The sequence below is a fragment of the Vombatus ursinus genome, unplaced genomic scaffold (genome assembly GCF_900497805.2).
Source record: "Vombatus ursinus unplaced genomic scaffold, bare-nosed wombat genome assembly UNPS02007612.1, whole genome shotgun sequence".
NCBI lineage: Eukaryota > Metazoa > Chordata > Mammalia > Diprotodontia > Vombatidae > Vombatus > Vombatus ursinus.
The window spans coordinates 3,672,192-3,690,080 of record NW_020947390.1 but is presented as its reverse complement, the minus strand read 5'-3'; the positions used below and the strand labels follow the sequence as shown (position 1 = coordinate 3,690,080).

The 17,889-nt window shown below is 33.5% G+C and overlaps 1 protein-coding gene across 2 annotated transcripts in view; it reads right to left on the bottom strand.

Moving 5' to 3' along the window:
• Positions 1-1,383: 1,383 nt before the first annotated feature.
• CFAP300 (cilia and flagella associated protein 300) overlaps positions 1,384-17,889 on the bottom strand; it is a 28,477-nt gene continuing 11,971 nt past the window's right edge. The window contains exons 4-7 of one of the 2 annotated variants that reach the window (XM_027849535.1): positions 12,418-12,584; positions 9,357-9,529; positions 6,205-6,271; positions 1,384-1,830 (exon numbers count right to left, since the gene is read on the bottom strand). In XM_027849535.1, coding sequence (XP_027705336.1) covers positions 1,699-1,830; positions 6,205-6,271; positions 9,357-9,529; positions 12,418-12,584 — 539 coding nt within the window. In that variant the 3' untranslated portion in view covers positions 1,384-1,698. The remainder of the gene's footprint in view (positions 1,831-6,204; positions 6,272-9,356; positions 9,530-12,417; positions 12,585-17,889) is intronic. The other variant, XM_027849536.1, reaches the window with a different exon arrangement.

Genomic DNA, 17,889 nt, shown 5'->3' with positions numbered 1-17,889 from the left:
TGTTTCATAGTTGGGAAGATAGGCAAGGAGCACATTTGTTAGCCAAAGACCAGGTAGAATTCAGGTCTCTTGGGGAAAAGTAATATGAGACAAGGGCTGTTGTGTGGGGCTTTTCGAGACTGGATTAGAGATTAGCTAAGGCATTTATTATAGATTTACTATATGCCAGACATTGTGCTAAGCACTTAGAATACAAATTAAAGGAAAACGAAAGATACTCCCTGTCCCTCAAGGAATTTATAATCTAATGGGGGAAGACAGAATAAAAGGGAGCAGAAAGGCAGGGTGGGATGGGGCAGGTAAAGTATCTGCTTGGAGTGAAGGTGGAAAAATAATCTAAAAAGTCAGACTCTGAGCCAGATTAGAGGAGACCATGGAGTCAGTTTGCTTTTCAACTATCCTTACCTGCTCGCCTGTGATAAACTAATTTTAGTAGATATTATTGATATTTTTATTTACTATCATTCACATTTTCTAATGTGCTGCTCTCCCCCACCATGCCAAGCAATCCCTTATAACAAAAATAAATGGGGGGGGGGGGAAGTTTAGCAAAACTAACCAAAACATTGGAAAATGCAGGACATTATATGTGACTTCCCACACATGTCCTCTACCCATTCATCCTGGGACCTGAGGTGTCTCAAATTCACCTAGTTCATCTACTTAGGAGGCCATTCCTTTCTCACAGGTATTGGGAATTGTATAAGATATTCTATTTTTTTTTTTCAAATCTTTAATAAAAACAGCAAGGTAGCTAAGACAATGCAGAATTGGATCTAGGCTGAGCAACAAGGCAGCTTTGAATTCCTCAAAATTATAGGACATTCTTTTGATTTACCACAAAGTACATTTCTTTTGGTTTTAATTCAATGAATAATGAAGAAAATGTAAGATTCTCAGAAAATCAGAGGTATTAATAATGATCATATATTACTTAAATCCAAAAATTGTAAATTGTGTGATTTAGAGGAAAGAATGCTGGACTTGGAGTTAAGAGAAAACTATGTCCAAATTTTGCATCTGTCATTATGGTGACAGATGTATCAATCAGGGCAAGTCATTGCCTTTCTGAGTTGCTTTTTCCTTATTGGTAAAATGGGGGTAATAGTGGGGATACTTGCATACTTCATTTTGACACTTCTATTGTAAGGAAAGTAAACTTGCTGTATAACTATGAGTTGTTTGTTATGAATAAATATAACTAAATTTAAGTCCACACATAAAAATAAAATCATATATTCAAAGAGTTTGCTGTGAATATATTTAATTTTATTACTTTCATAAAATACCTTTAACATAAAATATATGGAGTAAATAAAGATTTAACAAGATTTATATTGTGTATATAATTATGGACTAGATTTTTATTCTAAGTAAGTCTCAGGAAGAATTCTAGAACTCATTAATAGTATTATATGGGAAATGAAGGATGGAAGTCTAGTCCTCTATTAGTAATCCAGAAGAATAATAATCCAACATTGAAGAATGGAATTTTATTTTCCTTTTTTTTTTTTTTAAAAGTACACACATTTCATGTGAATTAAAAACTAAATTTTGGTCAGAAGTTGAGTTCTTCTACCAAAGTGCTCATAAACATTATTTTAAAATGAAAAATAAAAACAGAATAGCCATATATATATGCATGCATACACACACACACACACACACACACACGCACACATATACTTGGGATATCAATTAGAAAGATAGTTCACCTACACCAAAACAATGGTACAAAACATTAACATGACGTTTTAAAGGATCCACAAGCATGTAAGCAAATGATTGTTCATGACTTTTTGTTGAAGGGTAGCACATACCATTTTCATCCTAAAAAAAAAACCACAAACAAACCCCAAATTACTATATACAACACTGGATTTGAGTTTTATTAAAATACTTGAATTTAATATTTTTATTAAAGCTCCATGGAACTACTCAATAAAGAACTTTGGCAAATAATTAAAGAGATATCATTTAACATTAATAACATATTGTGCTAGGTTTTGTACCTGAAAAATAAAATTCTTGTTTTCAATGAATTTATATTCTAAATTAGATACCATAATTTAAAAATATTCTCTTGGAAAATGGTAAACTCCCAAGATTATAATTTTTAAAATTTTTTATTCCTTTTAGGTCAGAATGGAAGCAGTGGGATTTGATTCACCTCACTTTGATAACAAACAATGCTTTTCTCATAGCAATAATTTAAGTTATTAGAGTCAATGCTTAAAAGTATCAGGATTTTAAGCCTTCTAGCATTTTAGAAATTTTAAAATTATGGTAATATTTCCTTTCATTTCCTTCATGTTTTTAAAATTATGATTAGGTGCAAAAACTATGCGATTGGCTACAACTTGGTCATAGACTAATCTTTGAGGTAAGTAAGGAATATTGTTGGGAACAGGTAGCAGGAATGATAGGAGGAAAAGGGGAAAGAAAAAAGAAAGTTTGTAAAGTAGATGACCCCAAATAGGAACACAATCCATCTGTAGCTTTAGTCTTATTACACTTATAATTTATTATATTATTAGCTTATTATTATTATTATTATTATTATTATTGTTAGCTTAGTTTCATTGAATCACAGTAAGCTCATTATGATTTCAGGGTCCATCTAATCTAATTCATATCTGAACAGGAGTCATCTTTACAATAAATCCAACAAGCAGTCACATAACCTTTACTTATAGATCTCTAGGGAGGGGGAACCCATAGCTGTCCAAGACAGTCACTTTTGGAGAGCTCTAATGGGGAGATTTTTTCTTTTTAGTAGCAAATCATAATTTGTCTGAAACTACCACCCGTCATTCCTAGTTCTGTCATTTGGGACAAATTGAAACAAGTACAGTTTTTGTTTCACAGGACAACCCTTCAAATACTTGAAGAAGACTATCATAACACTCCTAACTCTTCTCTAAAATTTCTAATTCCTTCAACTGATCCTCATGGATTTGCTCAAGCCTCTTTATTATTCTGGTTGCCTTCCCCCTAGATACTCCTTAACTTTACAAAGTCCTTAATAAAATATGACATCCTCAAACTGAATATAATACTCCAGAAGTGTTCTATGGCCTCCTCCCTGGAAGTTACGTATTAATGAAGCCTAAGATCAAATTATCTTTCTTGGCTACTATACTGTTGACACATATTGAGTTTGTAGTCCAGTATAACTCCCTGATCTTTTTTTTTCCAGACCTCTATATCTCCTTGTACTTATACTTGTAAAACTGGTATTTTTTTTTAACCCAAGTTACTCTTTTTATCCTTATTCATTTTTGTTTATTCATTTTTATCTCATTAGATTTATCCCAACATTCTAACCTACTGGCATATTTTTTTAACCTAGATTCTAATATCTATGGTGCTATCTATGCTTTCCAGCTTGTATCATCTGCAAATTTGACAAAGCTTGCCAGCCACACTTCTATCCAAATCACTGATTAAAAACAGAGGACAGCAAAGGGCCATGCATGAATCTGTGGGACAGTCCATGGGAGACCTCCTTTCAGAATGACACAACCATTAATGATTATTATTTGGGTCTGATCACTCAACCAGTTTTCAATCCACCTATCTGTACTACCTAATAACTAAAATCTGCTAGAATATCGTCAGGAATTGAAGTCTGCTAGCCTACAGTTTGCAGACTCTATTCTCATCCACATAAAAAAACCCAGAAATTTTGTTCTTTTTGTATCCCATAGAACCTCTTTGATTCTTCACACTTTTTCAAAGATCACTGACAGAAAGAAGCTCAGTAATCCAATTCAATTCTTTCAGCATGCAGGGATGTAGTTCATCTGGGCCTGCTGGCTCACTGAGGGCAGTTTTGTGGTCTCTTCTATTTCCCTATTTATCATGGAAATCACTGCCCATTAGTATTTTTGTTCTCTCCTTTACAGCCTGAAAATCATTCTCCTTGACATCAAAAAGAGAAGCAAAATATGAGTTAAGCAGTTTGGCCCTCATTCCATCACCCTTTATTATTGATTATCCCTTCATTGTCCTTGAGCTTCTTTGATAGAACTTTTTCCCTCTGCAATATAGTTTTTAAAAGGACCATTTCTCCCTAAATGTAATCTCTGCTAAGACCTATTGAATTGACTCTGTAACATCTCTTGTCATCTCCCTCTCCTTTCTATTCTCACTAAAACCATCCTCATTATTTTATCTAGACTATGACAACAGCTTCCTAACTGGTTTCATCTTCTTCCTTCTCCAGTCCATCCTACATACAACTTTCAGATTAATCTTTCCAAAGTAAAACTTTGATCATTTTACTTTCTTGTGCAAATGCACAATCAAATACAGTCTAAAAAAACTCCTTCACATGGTATTTAAGGTCTTCCATCCTTTGGAGCTGACCTTCTTGGATCTGAAAGGCTGTAGAAGAGGGATCAGACTTATTCTGCTGGACCCTAAAAGAGCAGAACTAGGAACAGTAAGTGATAGTTACAGGGAGGAGGCAGATTTTGGTTCAATGTGATAAAAAACTTCCCAATAATTATAGATACTCCAAGGAGGAATGGGGTTGCCTTTGGGAGTAGTGGGCTCACTCTCATTACAGGTCTTTAAATAGAGACTTGAATATACTCAAGGTATGTTGTAGCAGAGATTCTTATTTAGATATGTATTGAATTAGATGGCCTCTGGCTTTTCTCTTAACTCTGACATTGTGTAACCCCCTTTCTAGGTTTATCTCTTCCTGCTTTTGAACTTAGTTTCCTCATTTGTTAAAAATGGGGACAATGGTAGAACCTATCTCATAGGGCTGTGAGGATCAAATGAGATAATATATGTAATGTATAGCATTTTGTAAACCTTAAAGCTTTATATAAATGTTAGCCGTTATTATTAATACTCCCTTAACACACCTTACACTTCAGCCAAATTGAACTGGAATGTTAGTGGCAGTGCACTGTAGCATAAAGAGCGCTGGATGTAGAGTCAGAGGAAGTGGATTTGAATCTCAGCTCTGCTATTTACTACCTGTGTAGCCCTTGCCAAGTCACAATCTCTCTGGGCTCGACTCTTCCTCTGTAAAATGAGGAGGATGAACTAAATGATCTTTATGGTCTGGTCCAGTTCTAAACCCTATGGTATCAGAAGGTTGGCTAAGGAGGTGCCCAGAATTCCTCCCCAATGCAGAAGACCTATAGCCATCATCAGCACTGACTAAAGAACACATGAGGTGGGAGGACTGCACAGAGACACACTCAAAAACACTAACATTACAATTAGAATTTAGGGATCAATTAATTCCTCATGCTTCTCTGTTATCTATTTTCTGATCACTGAGCAAATGTGTCTCCCCTATTGCCAAAATGACACAAAGCTGAATACCCCTATTTCCTTCTGTTCCTTGAAACTGATTAAAACTTATTCTACTCATGCTCACTCCTTTCCTTATCCATTCCGTTGTGCCTTATGACCAACCTATATCCTTTATTCTAAATCAACTCCCCTCCATCTTCAAATGTTTTTTTTTTCTCAAATGTTCCTTCTATGCCTTCTGTTTTACTAAAACCTGTCTTGCTAAGGATTCCTGGTTCACTCACATGATGAACCCTGAGAACAGAATCTCAGAATTGGAAGAGACCTTAGATGTCATCTGGTCCAATCCATACCTGACCAAGAATACCTTCTACAATAACTGCACCCCCCCCCCCCCAAGGGTTTATCTAGGTTTTGCATCGAGACATCCAATAAGTGGGAAATTACTTCACTTCCCTGGCAGCACATTCCAATTTTGGATGACTTTAATTGTTAAAAAGAAAAAAGAAGTAAAATAAGATTTGGGTCATTCAGCCTTCTCACCTTCATATGGGAGGTACAAATTCTGTCTTGTATTATAATTACCTGTGTACTTGCCTCACTCCCCATAGTAAATGGTAATCTCCTCAGAGTAAGGAACTATTTCTTACCAGGCTTCAACATAAATGATTGAGTGCATGAAGCAGTCTAGGCCATGCCTTATTCATATCTGTATTTCTCACATACTTGGTATTTTGTAGAAATAAAGGCAAATTTCATAAAGATTTTATTTGTTCAATGAATAGATACATGAATGAACATTCTTCCAGCACTTAGTAGTACTACAATTCCATTAGTAATAAGTACCTAAATACTCATCTATCCAATTTTCCCTCAATCCACTTAGTAATGAATGTATATAAAGAGTAGTAGAATAAGACTTACGTATGCTGTAACCTTAAAGACAACAGAAGTAACACATATATTTTTGGTCTGAGGTTCCTTTATAACACTAGAATCAAAGAAAAACATATATTTTAGACATATATCTATGTATGCTTTTATCTTTTATTTACATAGTTTTAGTCAATGGTAATTTAGATACAATACAAATTTAGATACAATATTATACTTTCATTCATCCTGGTCATAGAAATAACATGAATAATCAATGTATTTATAAAGTAAATGCTCTAAATGAGATGCCCTTCTTTTATATGATGACATATGCTGTGTATCATTTGCCAAAGCATGTTTGCTTTTTTTTCAAAATCATTTTTTAGTCATATCTGATTTTCTGTGATTCCATATGGGGTTTTCTTGGCAAAGATATTGGAGTGGTTTGCCATTTCCTTCTTCAGCTTTTTTTACAGATAAGCAAACTGAGGCAAACAGGAGTAAGTGATGTGCCCAGGGTCACATAGCTACTAAATGTATGAGGCTGTATTTGAATTAAGGAAAATGAGTCTTCTTGATTGCAGGCCTGGCTCTCTATACTGAACCACCTAGCTGCATAGAAAGTCTATAATCTGTTCCTCCCTTTCCCCAAACTGGAATCATAACAGGATTTCATATCAAGTGGTCAATCTACAGCTTCTGAACAGTTCTCAGATATGGTGGAGTCCATCATTGGTTCAAAAATATAATGGAAGCAACAGAGTAGAATGTTAGATTATAAGTACTAGAAGGGACATCAGAAATAATTTAGTCCAATTTACAGATAAAGAAACTGAAATCCAGAGAAGTGAAACTGCACACTCAAGGTTACACTGCTAGCTAGTGGCAGAGCTGTGATTAGAATGTAGGCCTCCTGACTTCCACTACAATTTTTTTAACAACATCAAAATGCACTTGATCTCTCATAAGGGGAGGATTATAAAAGAAATCTATCAGCATGGGATGAATATATGCAGGTACATCAACGTGCATAAGTATGTCTGTGAAATCGTATGGTTTAAAGGGAAACAAACCTATTCTACCATTGTCACTAGATGGGTAAAACGGTATAGGACTGATACACATTTTGTGTTTCTTTTTCTTGTTTTTGTTTTGTTTGTTTTTGCTAGGCAATAGGGTTAAGTGACTTGCCCAGGGTCACACAGCTAGTAAGTGTCAAGTGTCTGAGGTCAGATTTGAACTCAAGTCCTCCTGACTCCAGGGCCAGTGCTCTATCCACTGCACCACCTAGCTGCCCCTACACATTTCGTATTTTTGTCTGCTCTGTGAGTTACTATGTCAAAAAATTAATTCCAGGAAGATAAGCTTGGATCACATTTGGAAAATCACCCAGTGCTTTTAATAACCTCAAGCTCTTCATTGCTGCAAAAGTCCCTTTTTAAACATTTTCCCAATAATTCTATGTGGCTCTAAGTCAGGGACCATCATGATTCCACTCTAGTCCATGCTCACCTCATCTGTCAAGGTGAAGTGTCCGAAAGTGAAGGTCTGACCGTGACACCTCCCTTACTCAACAAACTCTAGTGGTTCCCTATGACTTCCAAGAAAAAAATATAAAATTCTCTGTTTGACATTCAACACCTTTCATAGTCTAGCCTCCCCCCTCCCCCACTTTTCCAGACTTCTTAAAGCTTATACCTCAGTGTCAGTTGAGGAAATTGAGGCAATTTAAGTAACTTGCCTACAGTCACACAGCAGGTAGGTGAGATCAAATTTGATCTCAGATCTTCCTGACTCTAGGCCTACCGCTCTACCTACTGTGCCACCTAGCTACAGTTGAACAGCAAACCTGCACCAATCAAGTCACAGATTTATAAAAGTATCAATACCAAATATAGTTTAAACAAATGGGGTTGGAACTGCTACAATCATGAGCAATTCTTTCTTTATCCCCAGATCCTTTTTTCTAGTTTGGTTTTTACTTCACCCTTTGTTCTAACACAATTTAAGAGGGAAAAAAAATAACACACTAGGATAAACTTTAGTATGAAAATAAAGAATAATGCTTTTCTTTGTGAAAACTGTCAGTGATTTACAAATTATTAATTTTACTGAATGTAAAGTGAACTTCAAAAAACTAAGGAAGGAAACAAGCACTTATTAAGCACCTACTAAATGCTAGGCACTGTGCTAAGTATTACAAGTATTATCTCATTTGATCCTCAAGGAAAACAACCCTGGGAGGTAGGTCTATTATTATTCTCTTTTAGGTTGAGGAACCCAAGGCAAACAGAGGTTAAGTAACTTGCCGAGTCACAAAACTAGTAAGGTGTCTGAGGTCAGACTTAAACTCAGCTTTTCTTGTCTCCCGGTCTAGTACTACTGTTCTCCTTAGCTGTTAATAGAACATCTTTGGAGAATCTAAAACTTAACTAAACCACGGAAAGTTAATTTGAGTTTCTAAGGAATACATATATATCTTCGGTAGGGAAAACACGAAACAAACCTCGAAGGAAGTGGGACATGAGAGGGGTAAGTAGTAGCAGAGCTGTTATTATGAGCCAGTTGAGAAGCTAATTTTTCTGTTCTTGATACTAAAGAATTTTACAAGACGTAAAGAAGTTTGCAAGACGTGGGGATGTGGGGGAAAGGGGGGACCTTATATAGAAGAGACCAAGGAAATAAGATAAAAAAATGCAACTGCAAATGTCCTACAAAGAGAGGATTTGCAGACATAGAGTTTATACATTCCACTGAATCCTACAGACCAAGCTGAAGAGAAAATGTAACACTTATGAAATTAATTATAAAAAACTACATGTATAATATTCCTGCTAAGTATAAAAAATGTAATTTTTCTATCAAGAAAATTCAAAGATTCCCCAAAAGAATTTTAGTCTATGTATAGTGGGGGGAGTAGGTAATTACTTTAGATTTGGATACAATTGGAGCATTGGATATGGAGTAAATGCTGGTTAGGAAGAAGAGAAAGACAGCTGACAAGTGCATAGAGGATTGAGGCAAGGCCAATAGTACCTCAGTCTTATGTGGCTTGTAGTAGTGGGCTAGAAGGGATGAGAGTGGGCCACAGGAATGCTAGTGACCATAAATGGACAGCATACAGAGTGGTCAAACAAAGAATTTTGCCTATATTCAGTCAATTGATCAGACATTAATATATTATGGTCTAGAAATATTACCTCACAAGATCCTTATAGATAGTCTTTGTGGTTTCCAGATATGGGTCAAGTATATCTTCATATTGACAAAGAAGTCCACCGAGGCAAAGATGTTTAAAAATACAAAAAAGGAATTCTTGACGATCCAATGGGCTGAATAGCTCATATTTTTCGGAGTCATCCATTAGTAAAACCTTATATAAGATGAAAAAATATGGTTTAATCTCAAGTTCATTAGCTTAAGAATATCTGATGTTTTTGAAAATGGGTTTGTGTTCAAATCTTTTTTTTTTTTAGTAAAGATTTTTTTACAGGTAGTACAGGTTTATTAGTGAATTTTTTGAAATTCCTGCATGAAGACCAAAAGCCAGAGTAATCTAGATGAGTATCTTAGCTGTTTTGCTTCTACCTTATCATTAGACATTTCATTGAAGGACTTCTCTAGCACCTGCCACACATAATTTCTCTTTGCTCTTACCCTGGGGCAGTGGCCTTATCATTTAAAAATGCTTTTCATTTATTCTTGGTGTTTAGCTTTGTTGTTGTTCAGTCTTTTCAGTCGTGTCTGACTCTTCGTGACCTCATTTGGGGTTTTCTTGGCAAAGATACTGGAGTGGTTTGCCATTTCCTTCTCCATCTTATTTTACAGATGAGGAAACTGAGGCAAACAGGCTTAAGTGACCTGCCCAGGATCACACAGTTAGTAAGTATCTGAGGTCAAATCTGAACTCACATCTTCCTGATTCTAAGCCCAGAGCTCTATTCACTGTACCACTCAGCTGCTCTGGTTTTTATTTCACTTTGTTCCTATCAGCTCATCCCTCTTCTAACATGTCTGGGCCTTAGTCTCTTCATCTATAAAAGGAAAAAGTTAGACTTAGATGACCTCTGAGGTCCCTTCCTATTCCACCACATCATGTTTACATGTAAAATGTATGTGCTGATCACTTGTGGACTTATCAACTTGGTTGTGTTATGCATGTGTGTTTGTGTCTGTACAAAACATAATTTAAAAACACCTTTGACTTAAGTTAAATACAATAAAATTCTGCTATTGTTTCTCAATATTAAAATGTATTTTCATATTTTATTCTTTTCTCCACATATATTATATGTACACAAATTATTGTGTATATGTTTTTCATATATATGTGAGAGAGAGGCAGTGGATATAGTGGATAAGAGTGTTGACCTTAAAGTTAGAAAGACCTGAATTAAACTCCTGCCTCTGACACATAGTGGCTGTATGATCTGGGGCAAATAACTTCATTCTTAGCAGACTAGTAAAATTTCTAAGAATATGTATTGTAGAAGAGGTCTTGACTTCTATTGGTAGAGGGAGTTTCTTTATCTGGGAGTTCTCTAAACCAAGTGATACCATAGGTTTAGTCCTCATCACTGTCCCTACATTACAAAGATAGAAGAAACAGGAAACCACATACATTATATGTCAGTATGTATACGTGCACAAGTATATATGTGTATATAATACATATATCTGTGTGTGTGCATGTATAGATGTAATATATATGTATATACAGAGAGAATTGAAGTGAGAGCACTTTTAAAAATGTTTTCCAAATGTATGGTGGTATAACTAACTAGTTAAGTTGGGATAAATGAGAGTATAGGCCTTGAGAGATCATCTGTTCTAACACCGTGTTTTACTGATGGAAGAAACTGAGGCCTAGAGAGGTTAGGTGACTTGTATATGATCACATATAGTAAGTAACTGAGTCAGAATTTGAGAGTAGGTCCTCTGATTGTAGATCTAGTACAGATGCTTCTTAAATAGCTAAGTTAAATATCAGAAACTGATTTATTTGTAGTTAGGACCTGCCCTAAAACAGAAAATCTTGATTCAGAGTTTGATGTTTTAAAAATACTTTAACAGTAAACTTATAAATAATAGAACAGAATCAATTTTAACTGAATGAGGGTGTTTCTTTTGTTATTTTTATTTCAAACATTACTAAATATATTGGTTTTCATTAACTTGTTATTTCAAAATGCTGGTTCAAGTCTTGGCCCTTTCACTTATGGATTATATAATTTTGGCCTAATCTTCCCCTTCTGTAAAGTAAGAACATCATGATGCAGCCATCTAAGTCTAGAGTTTTTGTGAAAAATCAACTGTTATATCATAAATACACACATACACACACACACACACATCTGTTTATCTACATGAACATGCTTTTTGAACCATAAAGCACTACTCAAACATAAGGTATTATTATAAACAATAAAATTGTTAATAAGTTTTATTGTTTTTAAGCCTTGGATCAAGCTATCCTCCCTATTTGGACAAATTGTCCATTTACAAATGGGCCCTGCCAATTTTTCAAAAAAATCTTGGCAAACAGTATTCGCTTATAACTGTTTGTTGATTGAATAGCATATGTACAGGCATATGTATGTGCATATAGGTAAATTATATCATTAAATGGTCAGAAAAGTATTAGATTGTAGAAGTTGACATTTTCCTTCTTAACCTAATGGTTTATTTAAATTGTGAATCATAATACAGTGAAAGAAACACAGGATTTGAAGTCAGAGGAGCTGGATTCAAACTCCAGTTCTGGTCACTGCCTGTGTAACCTTGGTCAAGTGACTTTACCTTCTTGGGTCTCATATGTAAAGACTGGGTTGGACTAGATGGTCTTAACTAAGGTTCTATCTAGCTCTACATTTATGATCTGTGATGAGGAATCCTTATTAAAATAATTTTGTTGAACCTAGAAAAATGGTAAGATTATGCTTCTGTTCCAAGGCTAATTGTTTCTAAACAGTCTTTTGACGTCTCTGAGGACAACAGCTTTACTTAATAGAACAAACACAATACTTTAATCAAGGAAAAACTGGGTACAGAGTACAGAAATGGAAGAAGACAGAGTAGTTATATAAAAATTAAGGGGAGAATGGGAATGCTCAAGTAGGTATAGGACATTAATTTACTGTGTAGACATTACATACTTCACAAATACGGCATGTACATAATAAGTAGCATAGACTGATCAGTGCCCAAGGTATGAAAATTACTTGAAAAAATACTCTAAAAGTTTGTTACCACTGTACTTACTTTTCTTAACTCATCAGAAATGAGAAAAGGATCACAAAAATTATCCAAACACTTCACAATATGTCCATTCTCTCGAACAATTTCTTCAGAGTATAATCGGTCAAAAAATGACATCGAAATTTGTGTGCAGGGAATACTTATGGCTTCAACTTTCTTTACTTCTGTTCCTGAAAGATTGTATTTTACAGAGAATAAGATATATTTATCTATTATCCTAAATTATCTCCAAAAGTAAAATTCTCGGAATATCATTAATAAGGGCCATAGAAAGTGAAATAAAATCTACTATCCAAGAACATAAGAATCTACTAAAATGAAATTATATTTAAAAACATTTAAGATTTATATTGAAGAACACATAGGTTCTTTTCCTTTTTCCCTAGTCATCTTTGGAAATAGACCTAGTAGAGGCATTGCTGGGTCAAAGGGAGTTTAATAACTCTTTGGGCATAATTCCATATTTCTCTGGTTGGATCAGTTCACAATTCCACCAACAATGAATTAGTGTTCCAATTTTTCCCCATCTCCTCCAACATTTGTCACTTTCCCTTTAAATTATTTTATTTATTATGATAATTATTATTTATTATATTATAATTATTTTAGTCAATTTGGTAGGTATAAAATATCTCAAGGTTGTTTTAATTTGCATTTCTCTAATCGATAATGATTTACATTTTTTCATATGACTATAAATTGTTTTGATTTCTTCATTGGAAAACTGCCTGTTCATATCCTTTGACTATTTATCAATTGGGGAATGACTTATATCCTTATGGATTTGACAAAGTTCTTTATATATTTGAAATATAAGACTTTTATCTGAGAAACTTTCTATAAAAATTTCCCTCCAATTTTCTGCTTTCCTTCTGATCTTGGTGGCTTTGGTTTTATTTATACAAAACCTTTTTAATTTAAAGTAACTGAAATTATCCATTTTATATCTAACTTTTCTCTCTATCTCTTGTTTATTCATAAAGTCACTATCCATAAGCTCACCTATCCATAAGTCTGATGTCCTTCTACTTTTCTTGTAATATCTCTATTTATATCTAAGTCACATATCTATTTTGACCTTATCTTGGTAAATGGTGTAAGATATTGGTCTATGCCCAGTTTCTGCCATGCTGCTTTCTAATTTTCCCAACAATTTTTTACCAAATGATGAATTTTTATCCCCAAATCTTAAATCTTTATACTTGTCAAATACTTGAAGTATTCATCATTTCTAGTATTTACTTCATTTTTGTAATCTTTTTTTAAATGTAGCAAAAAGTTCAATAATACAGGCTAATTGAAAGGAAGTTTAATGTCATTTAGGAAAAAAAAAACCTCAATTGCAGAATGTCTGAAGGGAATCCAATAAAGACTATATTTTCAGAGATTATTTCCATAGTATGCTACTAGAGAATGGGATGAACTCATTCATAAAATCAAAGAGAGTAGGAGTATGAATTAGAAAATAGAATTCAACAATATGTTCTTTATAAATAATTCACTTGAAACATAAATATTCACATAGATTAAAAATGGGAGGGGTTAGATCGGAACTATTTATTATACTTCAGATGAACTAAAAAAAGCAGGAAGGAATAGTGATTTTATACAATGTTATAGAAATAGGAGCATGATAAATAGAGGCAAATAGGGCAAATACATTATGCTTAACATTATGATTCAAGGAACCATAGATAATGTATCAATATCAATACTTTGTATATGTGTGTGTGTGTGTGTGTGTGTGTATACATGCACTGACTGAACAGCACAGTATCTAAACACTTAAGGGAATATTTAATTAAAATGTAGGTAAAAATAGTTAGTAAAAATATAATAGCAGGAAACCTCAATGCATCCTTTTCAGACCCAAACAAATCTAACAAGAAGGTAAGTAGGTAAGATGTTAAGGATTTACTTTTAAATTTTATTTCTCTAAATGCTTTATTAACAAAACAGTGAAAGTACAAACAATGAATTGGGGATGCAACTTTAAGGAAAACAACAAATAACATTCCTCTAAAGACCAAATTAGGAATTCTGAAAATCAGAGAATAACAAAATTGAAGGGAAAAAACCACACTGAACTGCTAAATAAATCCAGGAGCTTTAAAAACAAACAAATAATTTGATTTTTAAGAAGAAGAAAACCAAATAGTAAAGTTTACAACAACTGAAGGTGCAGCAAAGGAAACTATCAGGAACTATTATGCCCAATTATATACCAATAAAACTGGTATCTTAGATGAAATGGATAAATATTTACAAAAATATAAAATACCCAAATTAAAGGAAGAAATAGATTATTTAAATAACCCAGTATGAGAAAAATAAATTGAATAAGTCATAAACTCCCAAAAGGGGGGAAAAAACTCTAGGACCAGACAGATTTACAAGTGAATTCTATCAAATATTCAAAGAACAATTAATTCCTATATCACATAAACTGCTTGTAAAAATATGAAAAGAAAAGAATCTTTTAAACTCTTTCAATGATACAAATATGATCTTAATACCTAAGCGAGGGAGAGACAAAGACATGAAAGAAAACTTTGGATCAACATCCCTAATGAACATTAATGTAAAAAATTTAAATAAAATATTAGCAAATAGGTTATAACAATATATTAAAAAGATTTGTACAACATGACCAGGTTGGATTTATATCAGGAATACAGGGTTTGTTCAAAATAAGAAGAAAGTGTAAATATAATAGACAATATTAATAACAAAAACAATAAAAATCCCACCTATCAATAGATAACCAAAAAGACTTCTGACAAAACCCATCACTTGTTTCTGTTAAAAAAAATTAGAAAGCATAGGAATAAATGGACTGTTCCTTAATAGAGTAAGTATTATTTGTCTAAAACCACTATGTCTAACAAAGAAAAGTTAGAGGCCTTTATACAAAGATCACCATTATTATTTAACATGGTACTGGAAATGCAGCAATAAGACAAGAAAAAGAAATGGAGGGAATAAAGACAGGCAAAGAGGAAACAGAACTACCACTTTTTGCAGATGACAGTTTACTTAGAGAATTCTAAAGATCAACTAAAATTAATTGAAACAATAAATCAAGCAAAATTGCAGGATATAAAATAAATCCCCCTAAACCATTAGCCTTCCCATTCACTACCAACAAAACCCAGAAGGAAGGAATAGAAAGAGAAGTTACATTCGAAATAACTACAGAATACGTAAAATATGACTTTATCAACCAAGTCATACCCAGGAAATGCATGAATCCAACTGCAAAGCATTCTTTAATGAAATACAAACCTAAGTAATTGGAGAAATGTTAATTACTCATTTGTTTGTCATACCAATACAATAAACATGACAAAAATGCTTAAAATAATTTACTTACTCTGTGACAAGTCATTCAAACTACCAAAGGATTATTTTATAGAGCTAGAATAGGAAAAAAAAAATGAAATTCATCTGGAGGAATAAAAGGTCAAGAATTTAAAGGGAAATGACAAATAAAAGTGGGAAAGAAGGGGACCTAGCAGTTCTAGATATCAAACTACACCAAATAATCATCCAAATGATCTGGTACTAGTTAAAAAATGAGCAGGAAAATCAATGAAATAGATTAGATTCATAACATAAAAAAGAAAATGAACACAGTAGCATAGTATTCAATAAATCTAAAGATCCCAAGTACTAGAGTAAGGACTGATGAAAACAAACTGCAGAGAATACTGAAAAGCTGTTTGGAAGAAAAGTAGGTATTGATTAATACCTCACACAGTATACCAAGAGAAGCTCTAAATGTATACATAATCTAGGCATAAAAGGTAACATCATAAGCAAATTAGAGGAGCACATTAGAAATTACCTTGCAGATACATGGATAGGGGAAGAGTTCACAATCAAACAAGAGATAGAGAGGACAACAAGAGATAAAATGGACAATTTTGATTATAAAAAATTAAAAAGCATTGCACCAAAAAACTCAATACAGTTAAAATTAGAAGGTCAACAGGTAACTTGGAAAAAAAACTTTGCACTTTCTCTTATGCAGGCCTCATATCTAAGACACCTAAGGAAATGATTCAAGTCTAAAAGAGGAAGAGTCATTCCCAAATAGATGAGTGGTTAAAGGATATGAATAGGAAGTTTTCAAAGGAAGAAATCCAAGCTACCATCTGAAAAAAATGCTAAGGCACTAATATTTATAGAAATGCAAATTAAAGCAACACTAAGGCTTCACCTCATATCCATCAGATTGGCAAAGATGACAAATGAGGAAAATGACAAATGCTGGAGGGGTTTCAGGAAGATGGACATGCTAATAAACTACTGGTGGAGCTGTGAATTGGTCCAAGAATTCTTAAAAGCACTTTGGAAATAAGCACATAAATACCCAGCTATGCCACTGTTAGGTCTATATCCCAAAGAGATCACAGAAAGAGAAAAAGGACCCAATATGTATAAAAATATTTATTGGAATTTTTTTGTGATGGCAAAGACCTAGAATCTAAGGGAGCTCCTTCCTACTGAAAACAGATAAAAAATTACGGTATATGAATGTAAAAATAGAATATTATTAAGCCATAAAGAAATGAGTGGCTTCATAAAACCAGGAAAACTTATATGAGCTGATGCACAGTGAAGTGAGCAAAATCAGAATAATTTATACAATAACAATATAAAGAAAAACAACTTTGAAAAATTTAAGAACTTTGATCAATGCAATGATGAACCATAATTCAGCAAACTGAAGATTAAACTTGCTAACTATATCTCCTAAGAGATATATTATAGGCTAAAGATTCAGAATAAGACATACAATTGTAGACATGGCCAATGTAGCAATTTGCTTTTCTTGAATTTGCATATGTTTTACAAAAGTTTTTTTTTTCTTTTTCTTTTCCAATGGTGGCAGATGGGAGTTGGAGAGGGAAAAAGAAATGCTTATTAACTGAAATAATTAAATGAAAAAAGAAATGCAATAGAGTCAGCAAATATTTCCAACAATCATTTATTTTCTCTCTCCCGTCTTTTCCTCAAAGAGAAAGAAAAAGAGAAAAACAAATTTTTTGTAATATGAACAATTGAGAAAGACAAATTCCCACATTGCTCATGTTTAAAAATGTATGCATCACTCTACATATTGAATCTTTGTCTTTTAAGGATTTCACATTCTTCTTTAGAAGTCCTACTTTAATGCATAGATCAGAATCACCTATATAATTAGGATGTAAATTACTTTCAGGTTGCCAAAATCATTTTCCGATGTACTCATATTAATAACGGTGCTTAAGTTCCTTGAGGCAGAAATAAAAATTGGGTCCAATTGAGTCACATCAAGTCAGTTATATGATTAAGTCTAAGATACCTAACAGCTATCTACCTAAACTTCCCATTAGAACTGCTATTATTTTTATTTCATTTTGCAATTGTATATACTTCCTGACACTTTCCAGAATTCATTTTTGAGAACAGGGAAGAAAGAAAGACATA